The sequence below is a fragment of the Eurytemora carolleeae genome, unplaced genomic scaffold (genome assembly GCF_000591075.1).
Source record: "Eurytemora carolleeae unplaced genomic scaffold, Eaff_2.0 scaffold1199, whole genome shotgun sequence".
NCBI classification, from domain to species: domain Eukaryota; kingdom Metazoa; phylum Arthropoda; class Copepoda; order Calanoida; family Temoridae; genus Eurytemora; species Eurytemora carolleeae.
Window position 1 is genome coordinate 12752 of NW_019397084.1, and position 25342 is coordinate 38093.

At 30.7% G+C, this 25342-nt stretch overlaps 1 protein-coding gene across 1 annotated transcript; it reads left to right on the forward strand.

Annotated features, from left to right (window-relative positions):
• The first annotated feature begins 205 nt into the window (after positions 1-205).
• Positions 206-23954, forward strand: LOC111711718 (acid sphingomyelinase-like phosphodiesterase 3b). The gene is made up of 23 exons (XM_023486140.1): positions 206-240; positions 795-821; positions 2007-2063; positions 4854-4888; positions 7567-7635; positions 8451-8530; positions 9109-9187; positions 9474-9539; positions 9911-10010; positions 10636-10687; positions 10932-11012; positions 11499-11585; positions 14315-14383; positions 14775-14853; positions 15354-15466; positions 16319-16349; positions 18137-18175; positions 19196-19260; positions 21115-21154; positions 21814-21882; positions 22503-22537; positions 22895-22933; positions 23400-23954. The coding sequence occupies exons 9-23, from the start codon at positions 9911-9913 to the stop codon at positions 23521-23523; spliced, it is 1023 nt and encodes a 340-aa protein (XP_023341908.1). The 5' UTR covers positions 206-240; positions 795-821; positions 2007-2063; positions 4854-4888; positions 7567-7635; positions 8451-8530; positions 9109-9187; positions 9474-9539; the 3' UTR covers positions 23524-23954.
• The last annotated feature ends 1388 nt before the right edge of the window (positions 23955-25342 follow it).

The window sequence follows — 25342 nt, forward strand, 5'->3', positions numbered from 1 at the left end:
TTATATCCTTGTGTGCAAATTCATCTTTAAAAAAAAGTTAGGTTTTTATATTTCTTTAGGATTGAATTGAAATTGTACACTCTCTCTACGAGCTCTATGGTTTCTAGTATGAGAATATAGATAAGATAAGAAAACAAATTTTGTATTACATCTTCCAACATTTTCTAACATTAGTTTGTTAAACAATGTTTAAACTTTCTTCTTCCTTTCTTCTTCTTCATCTTCTTCGTCCAAATAAAGGAAAATATAAAGAAACCTTACATAGATCCAGACTGTTATGAAAAGTTGCACATATTTTTAAGAATGGGTCTACTTTCAAGTAACGCAACGCTTTTGCCTTAGATTTAAATTTTCTATCTTTTAGACATGTTCATAATAGAACTTTAAAGCATTTATTTTTAGCGTTAGTTTTAAGAATTAAATTGGGAAAATTCCCCTCGCTTTTTGCGTAAAAGCTTGCAACCATCTTTTGGATCACTGTGACATATTTTGATATCAAGTAACTAAACAGAAAACTTACAACAAATTATAATATTCTATTCCTATATCTTAGCAATTAACCTGAAGTTGTATATACAGGATGTTCCACGAAACATGACAGTAGCAAGACGCTTGAAAGTCGTCTTTGATCTAGGAATTTATTTGTGACATTCAGTTGTCAAACTATTTTAAAATGTATGATTCTCAAAACATTTACCAAAATAATTTCCAAACTGTTTTTGACAAGTGTTCAGTTGCTTTACTTTATTTTTACATTTTATTAAAAAATAAAAAAGGTTTTTTTTATTTTTCAGGATTTGCTGTAAAATCTACAGATATTGGTAAACATATTTCTACAATTTGTCTAAAATGTTGATTTTTTATTATTTTATTTATTCATAACTGCAGAAAGATATAAAGTGTCTTTAACAAAATCTAGCCCACATTTTAAAGATATTCTAAAAGCAAACATCATAGAAAAGAGTTAAGGTAAAAGTTATCAAGTCCCCTTTAAATTCTGCTGACATTTTGGCTTGTATAATTTTTGGCATTCAGCAATGCAAAATCTTTTTATTTCCATTCAACCAGCATCTCGTTAATCTAGAGTAAATTACACGTGTAATATTTAAAGTATAGGTGACTCATGCTAAAAACCTCCCCCAGCCTCACACCTTTATCTCTTTGTTCTTTTAATGAATGCGGAGTAGTTAACCTGAACTGATTCATTAAGATTCAACAGTGCACCCTAGACCTTTGAACCGAACAGACGTATGAGTTAAGCTCCGTTTGTTCAACCAAAGGCTAGGGGACGGGCACTTCATGGACAGCTCTCAGAAGGCTTACAGCATGTGGACTTACATGATTATATCTACATGATCATATCTTCAGNTCTTCCTATATAGGAGTTAGTGGAGACTTGCTTAACGGCTGAGGGACTCTTCATATACACGAGTTAGGGGAGACTTGCTTCACTGCTGAGGGACTCTTCCTCATATAAGAGTTAGTGGAGGCTTGCTTTACCGCTGAGGGACTCCACAAATATATGGAATATGATTTAATGTAAATAGATATTAACAGATATATTTGTACCAATAAAATATGTAATGTTAAACCACCCACTTATTAAAGACCTTGAGAGATAGATATTATACACAAGAAGAGAGGTTTGGGTGAATTATGAACTGGTACTGGGAATGAAAGTGAAGTCTTGTATTAACCCTCAAATGATGGGGGACAACGATTGATCTTGATTTCCCTTGGATTTATGTCTGGGATTGTAACGATATCAAGGGATTAAATGTTACACACGTAAAATTAATTCTTTATTATATCATAACTACTGGTATTGCATTGAGGATGAGTGTCACTTGAAAATAAAGTTTACCGTCCATTTAAGGTATTTTTTTCACTGCTGGATATCAAGTTCGGCTGCTAAACCCTAGCAATATTCAAAAGTTTTGCCCTCTGTACTTATAAACTTTTGTTTGCAAAAAAATGGATTAAAATCTTTAATCTTCTTATATCAGGTTATTTTTGGCATATCACAGATTTCCATCATGACCCATGGTATGGAAGAAAGCTAGGAACAATATTTTTGAAATCTTAAAAGCTCTTTAACGTGCAAACTGCAAATGACAACAAACCATGATTTTTTCCTAATTCGGTTATTTTGACTATGGCGTGCTCATTTTTAAATAATTTTTTTTACTTTCATTCTGACCCAAACACAGTCAAATTTAATATGAATCATTGGCGCGACTTTACAACCTCATATAATTTTAATGTTACACAATTAGCAATTAGCTTGGTTGCAAGGTTTTTTATTTTTTTTTTCTATAATACAGCTCTTTTTTATAAAGTTCATGGTGAGCTATATTGGGAGTTTGGTAAACCCTTGTTCTAATGTCCGGAACAATCCCTTGATTGGTAAACCCATGTTCTAATGTCGGAAATAATCCCTTGAAATTATAAATTTAAACTTTTTACTGAAGCTAACATTTACGTTGAAACTTTTTGTATTACCAATTTTATTTAATTTCCTGATTAGGTATATTTCGGAGGCTAGATTTTAACAACTTGCATGAGATTTCAGATTTGTATTTGATAACTAACACTGAAAAACTGAGCTCAAGTATTGAATACTAAGCTTAGATTAAAAATTCAGCTAAAGAGTGGATTCACTAAACTTTTTGATCACTTCGTGTCCGCTTTTCTAGCAATTTCATGCACTTTCTAATTACCTAAAACTGTAAAACTTTTTCTAAAAAAAAGGTTTTGTTTGGCCAGTCAAAATTGTTTCCTTATGGAAGGTCGTGTGATATATCACAAATCAAACTATAAATTCTAGGGGATCCAATAGTTTGGTATATAATAAAATTTGCACAGAGTGAAAACAAAGAAAGAAAGAAAACAAGAGTGACAAGTGTTCAATTTATAAAGTATAAAATTAGTTTAAAGGGACTGTTGTAAACCTCCATTTTAAGAGAGCATGTCCGATTCTATAGGGTACCCTTTAAAAAATATAGACGTTTATCTAGCTTAAAATTTCCTCTATTATTTCTGCAGCAGAAACCCGCAAGTCAATTTTCTAAAGAACACACAATTGAACATGATTAATTTCTAAAAAATAAAAACACGGGCATCCTATTCATTCTTGACCAGACAAACTTTTTAAAAGTACTTTAATAACGTCCACATCCCCTTTAAAGATCACTGTATTTGTAATCTGTAGATTAAGGTGAATACATGTACATGATACGGCAATGTTTGTTTAGGATTTTACCTATGCAAACAATTGAATTCGGATTTATAATAAGCTTGAAAAATTTGCTCATATTTGTATGCAACATGTGATGTGAAACACTTTGTGGACCATGTATCTACTACTTTTAAAGAAGCTTAAATAAATCCCAGCTTGGAAACACAGCTTTGCTCATGGAAACTGAATAATAATAGTAATATGATAATAATAAAAAAGCTGTAACAATATGTTTCACAATATGTTTTGCGACCAAATCCGGCCGATTAAAATATCCTAGAGTATCAAGCATGTCATAATCTACCATGAGGTCTGATGGAACCAGCACTAAGTCTCAGATCTCTCTTCCTCGAAATAACTCATGTGCTCTGATTAGCGCCAGATGGGTTCAATAAAATTGCCCGATTAATCTTATTTATAACTGTAAAAAATACAAAATGCAGAAAAAGAAATATATACACAAAATCGGTTAGTGGAAATAAAATCTTTTAAATAGCTCGAAAATATGCAATAAACTATAACATGGATAAATTCAGATTTAATTTAAGCAATACAAGGATACAAAGCTCATTTATCAATTAAAAAGAATGCAGTAATGCCTAATTAATACCTTAATGTGATGCTGTAAACAGATCAAAACATTATTATCGGCAATACTAATTGTATCAAGTTTAACTGACGATAAATGGCGGATACAGTATATAACGTAAGCTAAAGTTTACAAATCAAAACTGGTCGCTGCAGTTCAGACTTCCACCCCTGGACTTCAGGGATTTCACATCTTTTGCGTGAAGAACTCAGGGACGAGGGAATTCAAAGAGTGACGATTTCGTCGCGTAACAGTTTAATTCGTGATATTCAAGCCACATCAAATTTGAGTAATTTTCATTCTGGATTTAAAGCTTACAGGTTTTCAAACATAACTCCTTTTTTGAATAGCTGTTGAGACGAACAAAAATGTTTTTATATTTCTAATATTTATCTAAATCAAGGATGTATTGCAAGGAAAGTTATTCAAAGAAGTGTACACATCTTTTGTACTGCAGTGTACTGTCTCTGGGTGCTAATGTAAACACAAGAGGGATGTCGAAGCCTGACATGGGATCCATCTTTCACATAAAAAATCAATGAAATATTCTGGTCATAGGAAACTAATATGTCAATTATCAAAATTATCAAAAATTAATGCTTTTAACCTCCTCGGATACTAAACGAACAGTGATGCATCTATTCTTGTTTACAAATTCCGCCCAGAGAGAACTGGCTTCAATATGTACGCAGATTATACGCGACCGCAATTAACTTTCCTTGCATTATAAGCTTGATCTAAATGTAGTTTTGTGAAAACTAGATGAGTTACAAGGTCACAAAGTCGTAATATCACAAAGATCGGACCTTTTCCGCCTGAAGCATGAAACGTGTTAATAACACGCAATGAAAGTCGTTATTAATTGTAATTGTAATTGTAATTTTTAATTGTAATTTCTAGAGGTGTAACATTAGCAGGTACTCATTACAAAGAAAGACGATTTACATTTCGCTTTTTACTGGTAAAAGATGATGTTTCGGTAATTAAAAAAAAATCAGAATTTGTAAAAAAATATTGGTTTCCAAGATGAAAAAGATTACTATCTGGGTGAATATGACCAGGTATTATTTTTCTCCTTTACGCTTTTTTTCTGTAAATATTTAATCTATTTTAAGTAATTTAATCTTTAAGAGGAGAGATTGTTACAATTATTTTATCTAGAACATTCAGAAATTCAAGACAGATTAAAAAATGCCATAAACACAACAAATCAAAATTAAAATTAAAAAAATTATATCTATCTTTTGTATATCTTTCTATGTATCTTTATTTCTATCTTATATTTATCTATCTATTTATATAATTATTTATAATTCTATCTTTCTAATTTTCAATCTTTCTATTTATCCATATGGTCTTTAAATTATTTCTGTATTTTTCAATCAAATGTTAAATCATTGTTTTGACATAATAATTTGTAAAGTTCAGGTAGCTATACTAAAAGATTTATTCTTTACATTAAAAAATTATATTTCGTAAAGCTCAACAAATGTGAAAATGATATAAATCAGTCATAAACAAAGCCAACGTCAATTTGAATATTGGAAAATAATTAGATAATGTTCAGACGGTCTGGAGTATAAATATGTCTGTTTTTCTAATTAAACAATCTAAACATATATAGATATAGATATAGATCGAGGCAAGGCGCTTCGCATCTCTCTCAAACAGACTATGGGTGTAATTTTTTGCGACCCGTCAAAACGGCAACTTTAAAAACTTTGTTTGATTTATAATATTGAAGGTATCCTAGTTTCCTGGATTGAAAACTGTTTAATTCTCACATTTTCTTCATTTATTTCTGTAACAAAATATTCTGCAAGTCACTTTAATAAAGAAACCGCTATTTCTGTTAACCAATTTTTAATAAGAAACCATGGATATCTTATTCACTCTTAATCCGGCAAAGCTTTTCTGGGTATTGTTTTGAATCGAACGTGTCACTCTATGAATAGAACTCGGAAACTCTGAATTTACTTCTACATTCCCTTGCAGCAATACTTGTTATTTATTGTTATTTATTGTTATTTATTGTTATTTATTGTTATTTATTGTTATTTATTGTTACTTATTGTTATTTATTGTTACTTATTGTTATTTATTGTTATTTATTGTTATTTATTGTTATTTATTGTTACTTGATTTGGTATTTGCCACTCAGTCATAAATAAGACGAAGAATACGAATTACTTCATCGGAGGGATTGTACCTAACAAAAAGGATAATGATCACTCCAGAAGTGGGATAGTAATTAGTGTCCTCAGTGTTCATTAACATCCCTCCGGTGAGGTAATTAGAATCATGAGTGTTAAATACCATCCTTCTTGTAAAGTTTGCAGCAAATTCCTCCAGTGGAAATTAATTTCCCTCCTGTGGCCTCCAGCCCTCCGGAGGAAATGCTAAATGCTACTATTTTCTTCCAGAACTCTTCAAACTCTTCATTTAATTTGCATGTACCCTAAGCACTAAACAGTTATTTATACTGTACACAAAGCCGGAAATTGAGAGAGCATATCTTTAAAGGAAACTCCTGAATTCCTCTTTTGGGTTTGAACATTTGTATAAATTTTAATCTAAGAGAGAAAATATAAAACAACACTGGTCTTTTATGTAGTTTACTGCATTGTATACTGTAATGTACTGCACTATACTGTATTGCATTGTATACTGTACTGTACTTCACTGCATTGTATACTGTAGTGTACTGCATTTTATACTCTTCTGTACTTCACTGTAACTGTACTGCACTGTAAATACACTGTACTGTATTGTACTTTACTGTACTATACAGTACAGTAAAATAGAGTACAGTACAGTTAGAGTACAATGCAGTACAGTACAGTACAGTACAGTGCAGCATAGTACAGTACAGTACAGTACAGTACAGTGCAGTACAGTACAGTACAGTACTGTAGATTACAGTACAGTAGAGTACAGTACGGTACAGTACCGTAGAGTACAGTACAGTAGATTACAGTACAGTAAAGTACAGTACAGTACAGTACAGTACAGTACAGTACAGTACAGTACAGTACAGTACAGTACAGTACAGTACAGTACAGTACAGTACAGTACAGTGCAGCATAGTACAGTACAGTACAGTACAGTACAGTGCAGTACAGTACAGTACAGTACAGTACAGTACAGTACAGTACAGTACAGTACAGTACAGTACAGTAAAGTACAGTACAGTGCAGTACAGTACTGTACAGTACAGTACAGTACAGTACAGTACAGTACAGTACAGTACAGTACAGTTCAGTGCAGTACAGTTTATGTTTAAAATTGAAGACAATGTAATATTTCAGACGCTAGTTGGCCCTGTTTCGTGTAGAAACTGTAAATTCAATTTAAAATTGCAGTTTTAAATCTTTCCAGAAAAACCATTTTCTTCATAGTTTAAACTAAATTGGAAAAATGTTATGTGAGTTGAAAATTCCAACTTTGATTTTCTTAAATATTTTTACAAAAAAGACATTTTTTTATTTACAAATAATTAGAGTTTCAATGAGATAATTGCAATTATCTATTATTATTGCTATCATCAATCATTGTAACTATCTATTATTGCAATTTTCTAAAATTATGTATTATTGCATTTATATAATATTGCAATTATGTTTTATTGCAATTATGTATTATGGCAATTATCAACTATTGCAAATTGCAATTATCTCTCATGGCAATTAACTTTTCCTGCAATTATACTATTGTAATATTGCACATGCAATTATTCCAGGGATGTTGGACCGAGAAAAGAGGAACTTTTGGAGATTATAATTGTGATGCACCAGATACACTCATAAAGGTACAAAGAATATAAAAAACCAAAAATATTAAATGTATCATCGTATAAATGACAAAGAAACTGATTTTTGTCCTCAAGCTCTCTCTTTGACTTGATATTTTAGACCTTGAATATAATTCAGAATATTATTTTTGCTGTTCATGTCAAAGTTTTAATATCAAAGGTTATCACAATTAGGTTGCACAGAATTAGGGATTTGGAATTTTTGCGATAACGATAACTTTATCTGCAATAAATGGAAAAAGAGAAATTATGTTCTCTGCACGCCAAAGTTTGTTTTCAAAAAGTATATTTTTACGAAATCGAAAACGTATCTTATTTAGTATAACGCTAAAAAAATTAAAAAAGACCAATAATAAGATGTTTCATTTTTATTTCACAACTTAATTTTTATATTTTGTGATGTTTCTACGTAATTATGAAACTAAAAGTTTAATTAGCTATTCTCCCATCTCGGATTAAACACTGATTGGATTTCTGAGAAATTTCTGTGAAGAAAATGTATGCGAAAATACTTTTAAAAGTTTTATAACATTAAAATCACGAAAAGTACATATGTATAATTTACATTTTATATACAAAAATCAAGAAAAGCTATCGAAAGTACATTCGAAAAATTTATTATCTTTTAAGAATTTTTTTTCTTAACTTTTAAACTTTTTTGTTAAATTTCTTAGTCAGCTGTGGAGTTTATCACAGGGTTTAATGAAACCAAGTACGTTTAACCTAGAAGATAATCCGAGTTTCATTTTTTTCATTATCTTTTTAAGAAATTTTTTTTCTTCACTTTAAAACTTTTTTGTTAAATTTCTTAGTCAGCTGTGGAGTTTATCACAGATTTTAATGAAACCAAGTTCAACCTAGAAGATAATTCAAGTTTCATCTTTTGGACCGGGTAAACAATTATTAGATAAAACATGTCTGGATAAGATGAAAAAAACACATTGGAGAAGAGGGTTGGGAAAAGTCTACATAAAGCTGTCAGACTTATTCTTTTTAATTCATTAATATCCATTAATTTACTAAACGGAATGAAATCAATTGAGAAAAGTAATATAACGTGGTAATGATCCAAACCCTTGATAGTTCAAAGTATAAAATATGCTGGATCAAATAGTCAAAGTTTGAAATATCACCATAAAGATGAAAAGATTTTAAAATTTAAAAGAAATAAAAATGAATTTCACTCTTAAATTATTTTCCTCTGAAAAATATATCGTTGTCAATTAATGTTGCGAAGAAAACGGGTTTCTATAAACACAAAACTGAAAGTTCTGAAGAATTTTGCAATTCATTGTATTTAAATTAATAAAAATCAATGAAATTGCCATTGTTTAATTTTTACTTAAATACACTGCATGTTAAAATAACTAACAATCAATAAAAATAGTATGAGAAACATAATTGTATGGTATTTTTAATTTTGAAAAATACTTCATACACAAAAAGTTCAGTAATATTTAACAATTGCAGGGATAACACTGCTCATGCTGAAAATTCATTTTTTAATGAAACATTGGTTCTTGATTCAATAGATTTCATTGTAAAACAGGTTAATATTGTATTTCATCGTATTGTGTTGTTGTATTGTATTTAATTTGAACGCTTTTTCTTCTTTTACTAATATATGCCATTTAAAAGATAACAGTATAGGAATTTTTTTTCTGTTTTCAATAAATGATTTTTAGAAATTTAAGAAATCTAAAGTTTTTAAATAAATATATATGACTTTTACATCGCAAACACAAACAATCAGAAAAGCTAAAAGTAAGTAAATAGATTATATTATGATGACATTTTAAATTCAATTGTGTTTATGTGTTTAATGACTTTTTCAGTTGGTCTCAACAGGAAAAATTGTATTTCCCGTTCTGGGAAATCATGATGTTCATGAAAAAAATCAGGTTTTTCTTTAATCATTTTTTTTTTCATTCAAAACAGTTAATCAAATATTGTTCTTGAAATTATTTTTATATTACATTTAGTTATTTTATTTCAATAATTCATTCATGTTTAAGTCAATTAAATAAAGCGCTGATGATAAACTGACTCTGTAAAAGAGAAAAATATGATTATAACAGTACTCTTATCTGATCAATAATGTGAAAAATATTATCGTTGTTTTTGCAGCAAAATTCCAAAAGTCTCTTTTAAAAGAAACCACAAAAAAACATTTAATTTGTTGTGAATCTATAAATGGTTGATTAATTGGAAATACGTGCACAGTCCCATTAATACGTATTTTTACGATTATAAGAAAATATTTTGTATTAAGATGCCGGAAGGAGAAGATTACTATACTAAGTATAAAGATATTCTAGAACAGTTCCCGCGTCTCAACCAGTCCTCAATACTTCAAGATATTCAACAAAAAGGTCCTATTTATAGAGCCTAGGGACAGTGTTGTTAATAGTCTTGGATTTGAAAACTTTTAATAAAACTTCTAAAATATCAAAACTGGCATAAGCTAAGGTTTGTTTTTATTTTACTATAAGCAATATTTTTATCTAAACAAATAAAAACGATCCAAACACGATCGTTTTTTAAAAAATTCGTTTTTAGGTTTTTGTAGTTCGTTTTTCTGTCTTTATTTTCTGTCATGGCCAAGATTGGGCATAATGTTAGAACAGCAAATGTTTAGAAGTTACCATTTTTTTTAAACAATTGCTTTTCTACACTATAATGACCAATTTGGAAATTGAAAAATAATAAAGGTAAAAAAAGTTACTATAAGAAACCAACAGAAAACATCACTATCTAAGGATGGACAAATCCGTTTTTCTTCTTCTTTAGAAATCCTGCTAAACTACTTGGCAACGAACCTTCCAAAAATAATAAGTAGGATAAAATAGAAAAAAAATATAAAATTTTTTTTTGAAGGATAGTTTTCGTTTTCAACCCGAATCAACGCATTTCTCGATTGGATTTTGATTTTAAATTTTATCTAAATAGAATTTTAAAAAATATTTATTTTAGTACAGAAATATGTAACTTTTTCAGGAGGATATTTCTCTGTCGGCCCAGATACAAATATTATTGATTTTAAGCTTAGGAAAACTCTTTTATTCTATATAATGAAGATTTAGTTAAAAAGAAATTTGTTTCCAAAATCGTGGATTCATGTTGGGTGAAAAATTCTAAGGTTGAAATATCAAAGGGTTAAACCATCAGGTTGCAGAGCTATTATTTATTCAAAATTTGTAAATATTTACGAAAAAACTGATATTTTCAAAAATCATTTCGAAATGTTAGTGTAAACATTGGACTTTGATATGAATACAAATGTTGATCTGCAGAATAATTGGATTAAACTCTAATCTCTGGTATCAAAGCAATCATCTTGTTTCTGATAAACCAGATCCTGCTGATCAATTCAGGTGAGTGTTGTCTATATTCCTGATCCCGCTGATCAATTCAGGTGAGTTATGTCTTATATTCCAGATCCCGCTGATCAATTTAGGTGAGTAGATTCTTATATGCCAGATCCTGTTGATCAGGTTGTGTGACAGGTCTCTTATGTATCAGATCGTGTTGTCAATTTAGGTGAGTGGATTATGATATACCGGATCCTGTTGATCAATTCAAGTTAGTGTTTTCAAATATACCAGATCCTGCTGATCATTTCATATGATTGGAAATGAAAGACGACTTTTCTACTCAAGCTATGATTTTAAAAATTCCGATGATATATATTGGCTGTTTTCGCAAACCATTTCACTTAACTATTGATTTATTTAATTACAATAGCAAAATTATTTGCATGGTAACAACATCGAAAACACTTAATATTGTCTAAATCTTGTATTTCTATTTTACAGTTATATGATTCTCACAGATAGCAAAAAATTATCTTTCTTGCTTAGAAATTTTGAAGAAGAATTAAAATCTGCTCGAGAGAATAAAGAAAGAGTACTTATATTCTCTCATATCCCACCTGGGAAATTTGAAAGGTAAATCAACAATTAAAATTTTCTTAAAGAAAAAAAATTATTTATAAAAAAGTTGTTTTTCTTCGTATGATTCAACTGTTCTTTAAATTTTCTATGTCATTTGAAATAACAAGATTTCGAAATTAACATAATTTTTAAAGTCACATTTATAGCTTCCTGCAAACTTATAACTACAACTCAAACAAAGTTATAATTTTATTTCTAAAATTGTGTTTTTTTTTACAAATTTTCCCTAAGATCGTTTCTTTCTGCACGAAAAAAATATTCCAGTTATGAATCTTATGTCACTTTTTGCAAATGTTATTAACAATAACATACCATGTGCACTGAAAACTATAAAAAATGAGAAAGTCAAATTTATGCGACATNCTTTTAGGCACACAAAGCATTAGTCTCCGGAAAATCAAAACAGTGTTTAAACATCATTTATCATTGTCGGAGGAGGCTGATCTGTTGCATGTGAACTCAAAAATATGTATTGTAACTTGAAAATTCAGTTTCAAAAATATCCGTGCAAAAGCGCCCGCGCTGTTTTTGATTTTTGGTAAAAAAAACCCTACTTTATTCACGTTTTTCAATTTTTATTTGAACTTCAAGACATGTAATCTCTGAATAATTTTGCAAAAAACAACAGGTAATTTTGAAAAAAGAATTCATTTCTGAGGTTAAAATAGACATTAGAGGGTTCTGACCGACGCACGAATAACCAGATGTTTTATTATGGGTCATCTTACCAAAAAATTACATGTCATCTGTCGATTCTGGGTAATTGGGCACAGGGATTCTATTTCTTGGGTAAAAATGTCTTTTGAGCACTCTGATCAGCGCGCTATTAGTCAGCTGTTACATTTTGGGTTGACCCAATTTGTCCATTTGTCCATATCCTTGGTTAGAAAATCGTGAGAACACTTTGATAGGCGCACTGGAGTTACCAAGCAGGTCATCCTACCGTAAATGCGCTCGTGTTTTTCACATTTTTGCATTTTTATGTTAGTTTTAGCAACAGAATCAATTAAAATGTCAAACTATGATAAGTTGACCTTCTAGCTAGCAGCTAGCAATCAGTGCAATTTATCCTCAAGAAATAGAATACTTAGGTCTAGGTACCTAAGATCGGCGTAAACATGTAAGATGCAAGATGACAAGGTAACTGCTGATTGCTAGCGCATTGATAAGAGTGCCTTTATATTTTTTTAATCTAAGAATTGGACTCAGCATGCTCAATTTTCCTTAAATCGACAGCTGGCTACTAGCGTGCCGATCAGAGTGAAAAAAAACATTTTTATCCAAAATTTGTGGTAGGAGACCCATAATGTGACAATATTTATTTTTACCTCAGAAATTAATTCTCTCTTCTCAATTTACCTGTAGTTTGATGTTACGAATACTACTTAAGTACAGAATTAGGTCATAATTGAAAAAAAACATAAAACTCACATATTTTCTAAAATGCACGCGCAAAACTTTTCAAGCATTACATAATACAGTGTCTAGAAACATATTCAAGTTCATTTAATGGTGTCAAGATTTCATAAATATAAAACGCGCACATATGGAAGGATGATAGAAGGCAAGCTGCTAGTGCGCCTATCAGAGTGTTCTGACGATTTAATGGCCAAGGAAATGGCCTATTACCTTTAAATTGACGCACAAAATGTAAAATCTGTGGTATGATGGACCATAAGTTCTGTCTACAAGCACGCCGGTTACACTGCTCCAGTTATTTGTCTTCCAATATTCTTACCTCGTGCAATGAATTCCTCGTGCCCAATTTCATTTAAATCAACAAACAATATGTAAACCCTTGTGCTAAAACGACCCATAATTTTGTTAACAACTGCATACTAGCGCGCCTGTCAGAATTCCCCAATACTAATTTTGTTCTCGGGAATGAATTCCTAGTTCCTAAATACCTTTAAATCGACATAGAACCCAACAAATCTGTGCTATGTTGACCTATAACATTACAACTAGCTGCTAGCGCGCCGGTCAGAACGCTCCAATATTTATTTTGACCTCCGAAATGAATTCATCGTTCTCAAAACCTGTCAATCGACATACAACAAGAAAAATATATTGTAATATGACCCCAAACGTACCAGCTGGCAAAAGCGCGCCGATCAGAGTGCTCAAACGACATATTTACCCAAGAAATAGAATTCTCGTACCCAATTGCCTAGAAATTGACATACGACGTGTAAAATTTGTGGTAAGATGACCCATTTCCTAAATTTAAGTTTAGATTGATATAATATATTGCATACTACTTCTGTACGGAATGATGTCAAAATTGAAAGAACATACAATCTCAAATATTTTCAAAAATGTGCGCGCTCACTAAGATTTAAGGCTCTTTGCGCATAAATTTTCAGGGATTTCATGTCAAAAAGAGCCTTGAAAGTGAAAGAAATGTAAAAAAAGCACTTGTTTTTGCTCGTATCTTTTTGAAACTGAATTTTGCAGTTACAATACGTGTTCACCCGCAAAAAATCAGCATTCTTCGATAATGCTAAGTTATGTTTAAACACCGCTTAAATTTTCCGGAGAGTAATACGTTTTTAATTTAGCCGGTTATTTAAAACATTTTTGTTCTTCCTAATACCTCGATCTTTAAAAAAAGAAGTTATGATTGAAAACATAAAATATTTCAATTCAATTTACTTTAGTTTGACAAGATTGATTTAATATTCAGAATAACTAGTGGAGTATTTAGATTTTAATATTTTTAGATTTTACCAGAAAATGACCGAAGTTGATTATTCTGGGTACCACTGGATGTATGAGAGGTTTAACAAGAGGTATTTAAAAAGAAAATGAATCTGATTTTTATTTTCTTATATAGTTGTAAATAAAGGAAAAATCTGTGGTGCTCGGCCCCCAAGCCTGTCTAGCCCGTGACAGTTTTCCCCATAATTGTCTGCCCTAACAGTGTCATTCTGCCCTCTACTCAGTTTAAACCGCAGTGCTCGGGCCCTAGTGTAAGCCACGGCGCTCGGCTCTTAACCTTTTGTAGCTATCGTCGCTCGGCAAAAATCCGGCTTCTATAATAGGTCAATAAACTTTTATCTCCTAACCTAAAAAGAAAAACTACCAACGCTATATATAGATGAACCGAAAGGTAGTTCAGCGACCCCGCAAATTCATTAAATCTGGTCTCCAATCACACAATTTATCATCTTTTTTGTTAAGGTATCTGAACATAATAGAAGAATTTTGGGACATCATTGAACTGCAGCTGTTTGCCCATCATCATACTGACAGTTTCAAAGTAAAGACAATTGCTTTTGAAATCATGGTCATTTTCTCATAAAAGAACGGGGTTTTTGATTTCTTTTTCTTCATAATTAAAACAAAGCTGATGTTCATTACATAGATGTACCTTTCAAGTGAAAAAGAACAATTAAAACTTGTACTTTTTATCTATTTTTACTTAATATTTATATTTCTTGTTTGTAAAGTTTATTAGTTGCCTTTTGATCTATTTAAAAAATTGTATTAATAGATTATTTATTGTTGATTATTATTATTATCAATCATCTAACAGACGGTAGATTAATCAAAATAGTGTCATGTTCAATTCACAACAGTATAGTACCCTTTAACCCTTTATTTAAGTACAATGAGAAAGATATCACCATTTGTCTGCCTTGAAAAGTGGTAATTCTTTATATTTCCTAATCAATCCGGAATTCACCATTTTATAATAATAATTAAAAGCATTCATTTCATCTTTAAGCTCCTTTTAGTTCAGTCCCTTTTAATATTTAGGTATTTCGAGGACTAAATGGAACCCCTATCAGTGTAGGTCTTGTTGCCCCTGGATTGACTCCCTGGAACTCTACACTAGCCCCTGAAACAGGGGCGAATAATCCAGGACTCAGGGGCAAAATAAATACATCCAATCTATATTGTAAAAGTTCTAAAATTCTAGTAAAGTACATTTCAACCTTCGCCTAAAAGAATAAGTTATCAAAAACACAAACCTAACTTAATTATCGCCTCAATTTTATGCTATGAAAACTAACACTAAAATTCAGGAGATTGGTTTAAATTGAACCCGTTTTATCTTTCCTGAACAGTGATGGATAAATATTACATATGAAATATTATAACTTACATAAAACGTCTTTAAAAACGTTTCTGTCAGTTTTTAGATTTTTCTAATTTCAAGTGGTCTTCAAATTTGTACTTGCTATTAGCTTAAACTTTATATTTTAATTAGGAATTTCTAGAATTTGCTGAATATTGAAAAATGATATGACGTCATTGTTTTTAAGATACATTGGATACCTATTATATTGGATTATTGTGTTTACAATGTCAGTAAACATTCCAAAAAAATCATTAAACGTTAAAAAATACGAAAATGAAAGAGAAAGTTTTGGGGAGTCTATGTGACCTAGTTTCTCCATTGCAAGAAATGCGCAAGTCACCTCTTCAGAAAAATTCCTTTTTTTGCAGATCAGCCAACAATTTGAAGGGTACCATTGCAAATTGAACATGCCACTCATGTCAATGGAGTGTCACTTGAAATTATCTATCACTTTTATAAAAGGTTATAAAGCTGGTTTTTAAGTTTCGGATTTTTCAATAGAAAAAACTGAAAAATGTAAGAATAAATTTATAGTTTTTGACCAAAAAATATACGACACTTTCCGTGTAGATTTTAAAGGGCTTTTCAAAAATTAAAGTTTTAAAAAATTTGGGCTTATTTATTATTTTGCCTTTTAAAGGTTGTTTAAATACAGCAAAAACGATGGAAGGGTGAGTTTACTTTTAAATAAGAAATTTTTCAAACATTCCCCTTACTCACCTTTTTTGATTACTTCTCAAGTTTTCAGAAAGGACTGAATCAGTTTTGAAAGAAGTTTAAGAAATTTCTTTGATCAGTCAAATAATTTTATTAATTTTAGTTTTGTTTTATTTTTTTTTATTCATTTTTATTAAACATCTTACTAACTAAAAGTAAGTTTTAAAAGTGTGAAAACCCTAAAGAACATAAATTATTATAATTTTTAATGGTTTTAATGGACAAAAGAAGCAAAAATAATTGCCTTTAACTCTTATTTTCCAATAACTATATCTTGGCAGCCTACTGGTAAAACCCTTGATATTTCAAATTTTTGCAATTGGATCTTGCTGAAAGCATACTATAAGTGTTTTAGACAAATTTGAATTCTAAAAGTGATGTGAAGTTTTTATTTTTGATTTTGCATTCTTTACTACCCGATGTTGTAGACATGTTTAACTTTAAAAAATAATTTATTTTAATTAAGGGTTGTGGGCAAAAGCTCACGCATACAAAACAAAACGATATTAATGCAGTAAGCTTGTTTCCAGTTTGTTATCAAAGTCTTTCTAGTTAAAGTTTAGTTGTAGACATTTAATATTTAAATCTATGAGTTTTTTTAGTTAAATTATTTTAAGTTTGAAATATTAAAGGTTCTAAAGATACAAAGATTAGAAATTAGAGTTTGTGATGAGCGTTCAGTTTTTCTACAAAGGAACTGAGTTCTCTCCACAACTCCGATTTTTGTACCCTACATACCAGCAACCAGATATTGCAGGCCTTTAATCTTTCAAAATTTTAATTCGGATCAGAAAATTTGAGTTTGATGGCAAAACTCAGAGTCTTTTTTAATTTTAAGAGTGAAGTCTTGATAGATTTTGTACTTCCTACTTCCTACAACTTTTGCTACCTAACGTATTATACCTTTGACCCTATTCCTGCTGAGGGGTGGGGGCAATTTGACCCCCCCTTCCTGTAGTTTTTTTTACATAACTCAAAAAGCATTGGTCTGAGGCTGTTGAAATTTTCTGACTTTTCCTACATACCCAAAGCCCTCCCTTTAGGGCTAAAACCAGGCTTTAATACTAACTGCCTGAGTCCTCAGGCACACTGTCTAAATCACTGCTTTTTCCTGTAACAAACTAAATCTTTGTTTTGACCCACTTCCACTTGTCAGATTTTGATAAAATTTAGCTTTTTGGAAATCCTTTGACATAAGGAAACAAATTGCACAAGTTTTGCGAAAAAAACATGTCTAAGGAAATTTGCACATTTTCAAAATTGTATAATTTTTCATTTTTTGGAAAATTTTTTTTTGCAAACATATTATATAACTGGATTTTGCGATAAAAAATTCAATTCTAAAAGTAGAGCACAAGGGCTTTCCAGTGATGTATCATTTGTCATATTTGGACATCAAACATGGGATTTAGAGGGGGGGGGGGGGTCAATTTCAATTTCAAGTACCCCAGCAGAGATAGGGTTAATTTCAAAAATTTTTGAAAGTTGTTAGATTAATTACTCTAAATTTGAAATATCTAAGATACAGCGGTTAGAAAATTAGAGTTTGTGGCGAGCACTCATTTTTTTACGTAGGAACTGTGTTCTAAACACAAAATTCGATTTACTAATCCCTATAATTTTGTCTTAGTGAATAAATACTAAAGTGGAAGAGACAAAATAAAAACGACTTAATTTAATGTTTTATGGCTCCAACTCAGTTCTTTTTTTTAATTCTAAGAGTGAAATTATTTTAATTCAGGTTCTGGACTTCTCTCAGTTTTATCTGAACCTCACCCAGGAATGTTTAATCTAAAAAATTATTAAATTCTTCTTGAAGAAAAACATCCGTTAGACGTGCAACATAGAAGAAAAGTAAAAATAAAAATTAGCCTTGAAAGAAAGTTGAAATTTACATGTTAAAAAATAAAGAACTCCAAGTAAAATTTTAGATTCACAATGGTAGTATTTAAATTTTTATTAGGGCAACAATGAGGAAGATTTTTAATCAAATCTGAAAATAATCTTGCAAGTTTTCTAAGGTCTTGAATATTATCTATTCAGTGTTTTGTGAAATCCAATATCTTTATATTACACAGCTTCAATCTTTCTAAGTTATTATGATTGAAACAACTTTTAAGTTTTAACTCGTTTATTTAGTAAAAAGACATAATCAGGAGTTTTTCTATAGCTTTTTCTATTTTTTTCCCAGCATTTTTACCGACAAGGTTTTAACATTTATAAAGGATGTTGACAAATTCTGGAATTACAAAATTAAATTTTGTTTGAAACCTTTAGCATTAATTAGAAATTCTGGAAAAAGCAACTTAGGAATTTTCCTTTTAACATTTTTACGACAAACTTTTTTTAATTTTTGGAATTTTTAAGTACTAGCCAAATTCGATGCATTTTTTGTACACTTTTATACCGGATGATCAGCTAATTTATTAAACCTATTCATTTAATTTAAAGTTACAGAATCGGTTGAACCCTGGCCGGGCCTGCATCTAGGTGTAAACTGGACTGGGTCGTCTCAAGGGTGTTAGATACTTTACCAAAGGCATTTTTCCAGGGGCGACTTCCCAAGTGACAATTTCCCAATTATTTAGGTCCAGCACATTCAAAAATAAGCTAGACTTACAAATTCAGAGAACTATTTTGTACACTTTCATCCAAATTAATAACATGCAAATTTGTTAAACCTTCCCTTTCAATTTAAAGATATATAATTTGTTTTAATGAGCTGGCCTTCGAAATTTGAACTGTGACATCCATACTTCGTCGATAATTAATTGCAAATATAATTAAACAATTGACAAAGGCAAATGAGATTGGAAAAGCTCACTGGGAGCTTGAGTATTCATTCCTGGACTTCTACAATATCAGGTTTAAAGGAACTGTCAACGATAATTAAAGTGACCCCCAATTTAAAGAGATGCATGCCAGATTTACAACGGTACCATTTAAACCAATTCATATGAACAATCTTTAAAAAGATCGGTGTTGTTTTTTCTCTGAAAAAGTGTTACACAATTTCTTTGCTGCAATTTCGCAGATCACTTTTTTTCTTTTTATTTTAAGATTAAAAATAAGAATATCATCATCATTTTTGCTAAAGTTCAGCCATGGGAATCGGCCATATCCCTTTCTAAATAAAAGGGTCATTTAAAATTGTATCGACTGTTTCTTCATGGAATGGGTTTTGGGAAATGACACAAATAAAGCTCTAATCAATTTTATAATGATTGATATATCCTTTCATATATCGTTCTAATCCTTTTACAATTTGATTGAACGTTGTCCAACAGCCATTTTTTCCAGACCCCTGCGCTATTTCTTCAAATTTATGTATAGATCTATTACTTTTTCTAAACTGCAACAATTATAAAAGGATATAAAAATAATTATTTCCGAGTCCCTTATCCTCCAGAGTTGTCTTAAACTTTTTGCATATACTTTATAAAAATAGACAAAGTGAAAATTGAAAAAGTTTCCTAACCTGAATACTAAATATAGATTCACGGTCCTTGCATGGGGGTTAGGGGAGTTTGCAAAATATGGATCGTGTTTGCACAATTCACGTATAATAAAAGTGCTGAAAAACAAGCAACATCTATTTAGTCTTTATACATACTTTGATTGTCTGTCCCAGTGATCCAAAGTTGTATGCTATTAAGCAATCGATGAGAAGTTTGCCAATTTCTACTTGAAAATAGGTATTTCATAGTTGATAGGCGGCTTATGGGGGAGGAGAGGGGACATCACCCCCCCCCCCATCCTCCTGCAAAATTTGGGGGGAAATACCCTCTCTAAAAAATTGGTGGAATGCCCCCCAACCCCCTGGTAAAATTAGGCGCGCAAGAAGAGAGAGAAGGCCTTTAATTTTGAATTTAAATAGGAGATTGCCTGCAGTTAGCTCAAAATTTAGATTTTTTATAAAAATCCAAACTTTACCAAAGCATTTTCCACCTTCCACCTCCCCCTTCCCCAGCTGGTCTTGATTTCGACATTAAATTGATCCAATTCCCTGTACAACATTCCATGGGGTTGGGGGATTTTTTGCCAGGGGGGGAATCCGGCGCACTTGGAGCACAATTTATTTCAATTACCCCCCTCCCCCCCCCCCACAGGAAAATATCATAAGCCTTTCCTGAGTATGGATCTATGTGGAATTGTTTGAACAACTCACCCTGAACGTCTGAGGGCTTTTTGATTGTCTGTTGTTTTGTATGTTAAATTTAAATAAACGTCGAATGGGTTTAACCAAATAAAGTGACCTCAAATGATGATGAACCCAAAAAAGATTAGTTGTCTGTCAATATTTAAAAAATTCCTTAAAAATGTAGATTTTTCAAAAACGTTTCAACGATATGAATACCTATCCTTGTACGTATACAGAGATTTCTAAAAAATTGTATGAGAAAATTATAAATGAAATAGAGGTTAAAATAAGTAAATCTGGGGGAAACAAACAATAGAGATTAATTCATTTCTCGCGTTTCATTAAATATGGTGGTTTTTTTTCTGTATTAACTGTTTCCAATTCATAAGATTAAAAAATCAAAAACATTAAATTGCTTAAAAAATTATGTTTTTTTTTTCATGATAAAAATATAAATATGCATTTAAAGCAAACTTCTAAAAGTTGCAAATAATGATGATGACAGTAATAGCATGTTAATGTAAATTAAAATAATCAAAATTTGCTTGATTTTAATTAATAATATAAATATTTACCAGTGATTTATCTGCCCTCAGTGTTGCTTCTTTACTTGAAAGGGTGAGTTGTGAATACTTTTATTTAAAAATGACCTACCCTTAAAAATTTGTTCTATAAACAAGCATATTAAAGTTGATTTTTTATCGTAACCCTATAAAGGCAAATTTTCAAGGCTAGCTCAAAGAAAAAAAATTAGCCGAAAACTTCAATAGTCTGGGTTCTATGAAGGGTTAAAAAAAATGCCTAAAAAATATTTTTTTGATTTAAACAAGTATCAAAGTGTGACACATGCATTTTTCAAGGGCTTTTAAAAAATATAGTGTTTCGATCTGTAAATTTAGTCACAAAAAAGTTAACTATTTTAGATTTTTTTATCAAAGACCGGACTTTTTTTCTGCCCTATGAATTTAAAATAAATATTTTCTTAACAAAAAATCCTTTAAATTACTATTCATTAAAAGTCACAAAATTTCTCGGAGTGTCAAAAATGAGAGTGCTAGGACAAAAAAAATACAAGGTTGGGGGGGGGGGGGGTTTGCTGTTTGGCGTTTAGGGTTAAAATATTTTTTTTTTAAATAACTCTGACTGGAAAGAAAGAAAGCAAATGTGAAAATCTCATTAATGGAATTTCATCTGAGTAATTAAAGAATTACGAAAACTATGTTAATCAAAATTGAAAAAACCTTGCCAAGCTTTATAAACCAGCTGACAACGTTTAGATGAAAACTGATGACAAGCTGTTTAACCAATACTATTCCCTCAATACTGTCATGTTTGAATCAGAAAAGGTAAAAACTTTTGATTTTAAATTTTTTTTTTATTTTGTAATTTATCTTCATTGGGACCCATTTAACTGTGGAATATGAAGAACACATTTAAGTATTCTTTGAACTTTTTATAGGTAATGTTTTTACCAGTAGCCTGTAATTTCTGGTCCATGTTTTATTGGTCCCTCTGGATATAATTTAAGAATTATTTTTTACCTCTCAGACTTTCGAATGTTTCAATTGGTTTATTTTATCTCTTGAACTTTCCTGTGTGTCACACAGTCCCTTCTTACCTCTTAAAACTTTTAAAAATGTGACAAATCGTCCTTTTCCTTTCAAAAAAATGAATATTTTCCTATTATATCAAACAATTTAGCTTACCTCTCAAACTATTTAAATTGTGCCAAACATTTCCCTCATAAAATCAAATTAAATCAAAAAAAAAATATCAACCTTTTTCTTACTAAAACGATATTAAAATAATTGTTTTTTTAATACATACCTTGGTAATTTTTTAATGTGTATTGTCAAGCAGTTTCATTTTTCTTTGCAGATTTAAAAGTACCCGCTAACTTAAAACTCTACTTAGCATTTTTCTAACGCATTTTTCTAACAAACATTATCAATTACTGGTTTCCTAGGATGCAGAGGAAAACTGTGATGCAACCTGCAGACGGTAATGTTTAAGTTTTATTGCACTTTTATTCTTTTTGGTACCTTAACATAATTGAGTTAAAGTTATGATTTGTGATACAAATCAATAACATTTAATACATTTTAGGAAAGTCAGTAGACTCTACTTCAATAATCTGATTTTAAAAAAATTTGCAAAAATCAAAAAATTTACTGCAAAATCCAGTTTTTAGAAAAAATTGGGCAACATTTTCAATTGCTAAACTGTCTGCTTTCTTTTCTTTAAGGCTTTTCAAAGAACTATAACATGCTAAATTTCATTGACTGGAAGTGAGGAACATGATTAAAAAAAAAATTTAAAATTGAACAGACTCTTCTTGAAATATAAAAATGTGTTTAGATACCATTACTGTGCACAAAGTGAGCTTGATTATTCAAGGTGAAATACATAAAAAATATATTTTAAATTATAAAAAAGCGGTATTTGTCCGATTCAAAACTGTACCACTTAAGGCTCTGTCTAAAAAAATTGAAAGTTTTCAACTGTGATTTCTCCATGAAGTTATTGAGTCTTTGCCACAAACTCTGATTTTCTAATCACATTATCTTTGGAACCAAATGTTGCAGACCTTAGATATTTTAAACTGTGAATTCTGTTAGATCAAATAATCTGAGTTTGAAATATCAAAGGTTTACAACATGGAGTTCTTAAGATATTGAGGTTTAAATATTTGATTTTGTTCCAAAGACTCAATTCCTTTCTGGCCCAGAAATGATATAGTACAAACAAGCTGAGAAACAACCTAATTTTTTAAAATATTGATTAGAAAAAGGTTTACAGATTTTCGTTATGTCTTAGACTTTTTTCAAATACACATTCCCTTTAAACCATTGCTTAATTTTAGTTTTGAAACTTGTATCAGTTCTACATCAAAGGGGGATTCTCCTTCTATCTCAATAGAATTGATCAGTGCTTTTGTCCTTAATGTGTTTTTAGTATTTAATAGTTATTCCAAAATATTTTTGTAAGTATTTAACTGAAATTAAATACACTATAAAATGTAGCAAAGCCTACAGAATTACCAGTAAACATGGAAATTTAATGATAACCGTAAAGCGTCTTTGATCTTTAATACCTAATAAAGGATACAAGTATATATCTTTTTTTTTGATCAACTTAAAGACAGATTCTATAAATGATGAAATTCCACACTGAATACACTATAACTTCAACATAAGCGAGATCTTCATTTTATGTGGCATCACTTGTGCGCCTTTGAAACCTTGTAATTCCTCATCTTTTATGTTCTTTTACGCAAAGAGTAAATAGATCAAATTATTTTGGTTGTATTTAAATTTATATTATTTCATCAAAACTTCTTTAGTAAAATGAGTTGAATTAAAAAAGAGGAGATTTCAAACTAAAATTAATGTGAATAGTACACGGTAGACTAAGCCAGTGGGGTCGGTCAAATAGGCCTATGATTAGGCCGGGTACTGTTAAAAGTCTGAACGCGCCATGGGAGTTGTCATAGTTAGCCCTCGCACGGGACTATGCCAAGAAAATTGACCCCTGTCGTATGTTAGTCTGGTTAGGGAGACATACTGTACAGAATATACAGGGTGTCCCACGAAACATGACAATAGAAAGTCGTCTTTGGTATTTGAATTTATTTGTGACATTTAGTCTTCTATCTACTTTAACATGTATGATTCTTGAAACAATTATCACATAATTCTCCTAGCCCTGGCATTTCCAAAAAGAGGTCTGCGTTTTTTGTGCTTTCAATGTTACCGGAGATATAAAGAGTTTGGTTCAGATTTCAATTTTGTTAAATAAAAGCAAAATTGTCGACATCTAAACGAAATTCTTCATATCTCGGGCAATATTGAAAGCACAAGAAAACAGACCACATTTTGGAAATGGCAGGACTAGGGAAATTTTGTGATTATTATCTCTAGAAATTTACTTCTAAAATTAGATTGACAAATAAACGCAGCAAATTATATCAAAAATCAAGACGACATTCAAGTCGTCCTGCATTCTGTCATGTCTCGTGGGACACCCTGTACCATAGGATCGGGTCAGTACACGCTGTTATCAGCCAGGCCGGTACAAACTGGGCAGGTCCTGTTCGAATTCAAATTTACTACGGGGATAGAGTGAGTAGGACTAATATGAAAATTACTTTGATAAAGAAAAATGTCCTGCTTGTTGGGAAGCTATAATGTAAAATCCCGACTTAGGACTGAAGGAAAGGTCATGAATTTAAAACTTTAAAAATGGCAACGGCTTCAAACAAAAACTGCTTGCGTTCAAAAATTTATTTTTGCGTTTTCTGAGAAAGTTTTTCCTTCGAAAAATAAAAACAGAAATTTAACAAACTTGAAAAACCTGAAACTTTCAGTATTTCTATTTTTATTGTTTTTTACCTCAACTTCAGGGGCTGATGTTTGCACAGGGGGGGGGGGGGGGGGGATGACTGCAAGTAAAGAGATAAAGATTCTATCTAATTTGGTTATGTAAACCTCTCCGGAGTTTTTTTTTAAGAGCATCATAAACCATCGTAGACTTCCCTTCACACAATTAGATAAATGTTGTTTTCACATTTATCTTTGCACCAGGGCATGTTTAATAAAATAAAAACTGGTAATTCTGCAGTACATTTGTTTGCATTTGTCAAGAGATTGTTTGTTTATTTTTAATTATGTTTGTTTGTTTTAATCTTCTTCAAGCCTCCTGAGAGTCTTTTGAGAAATCTCTTGATTGATAAACCTTTTTCTTTTTTCATCTGTTTTAAAATTTTTCGATTATGTTACAGTATGACCAAATGTATGAGCGAAAAAA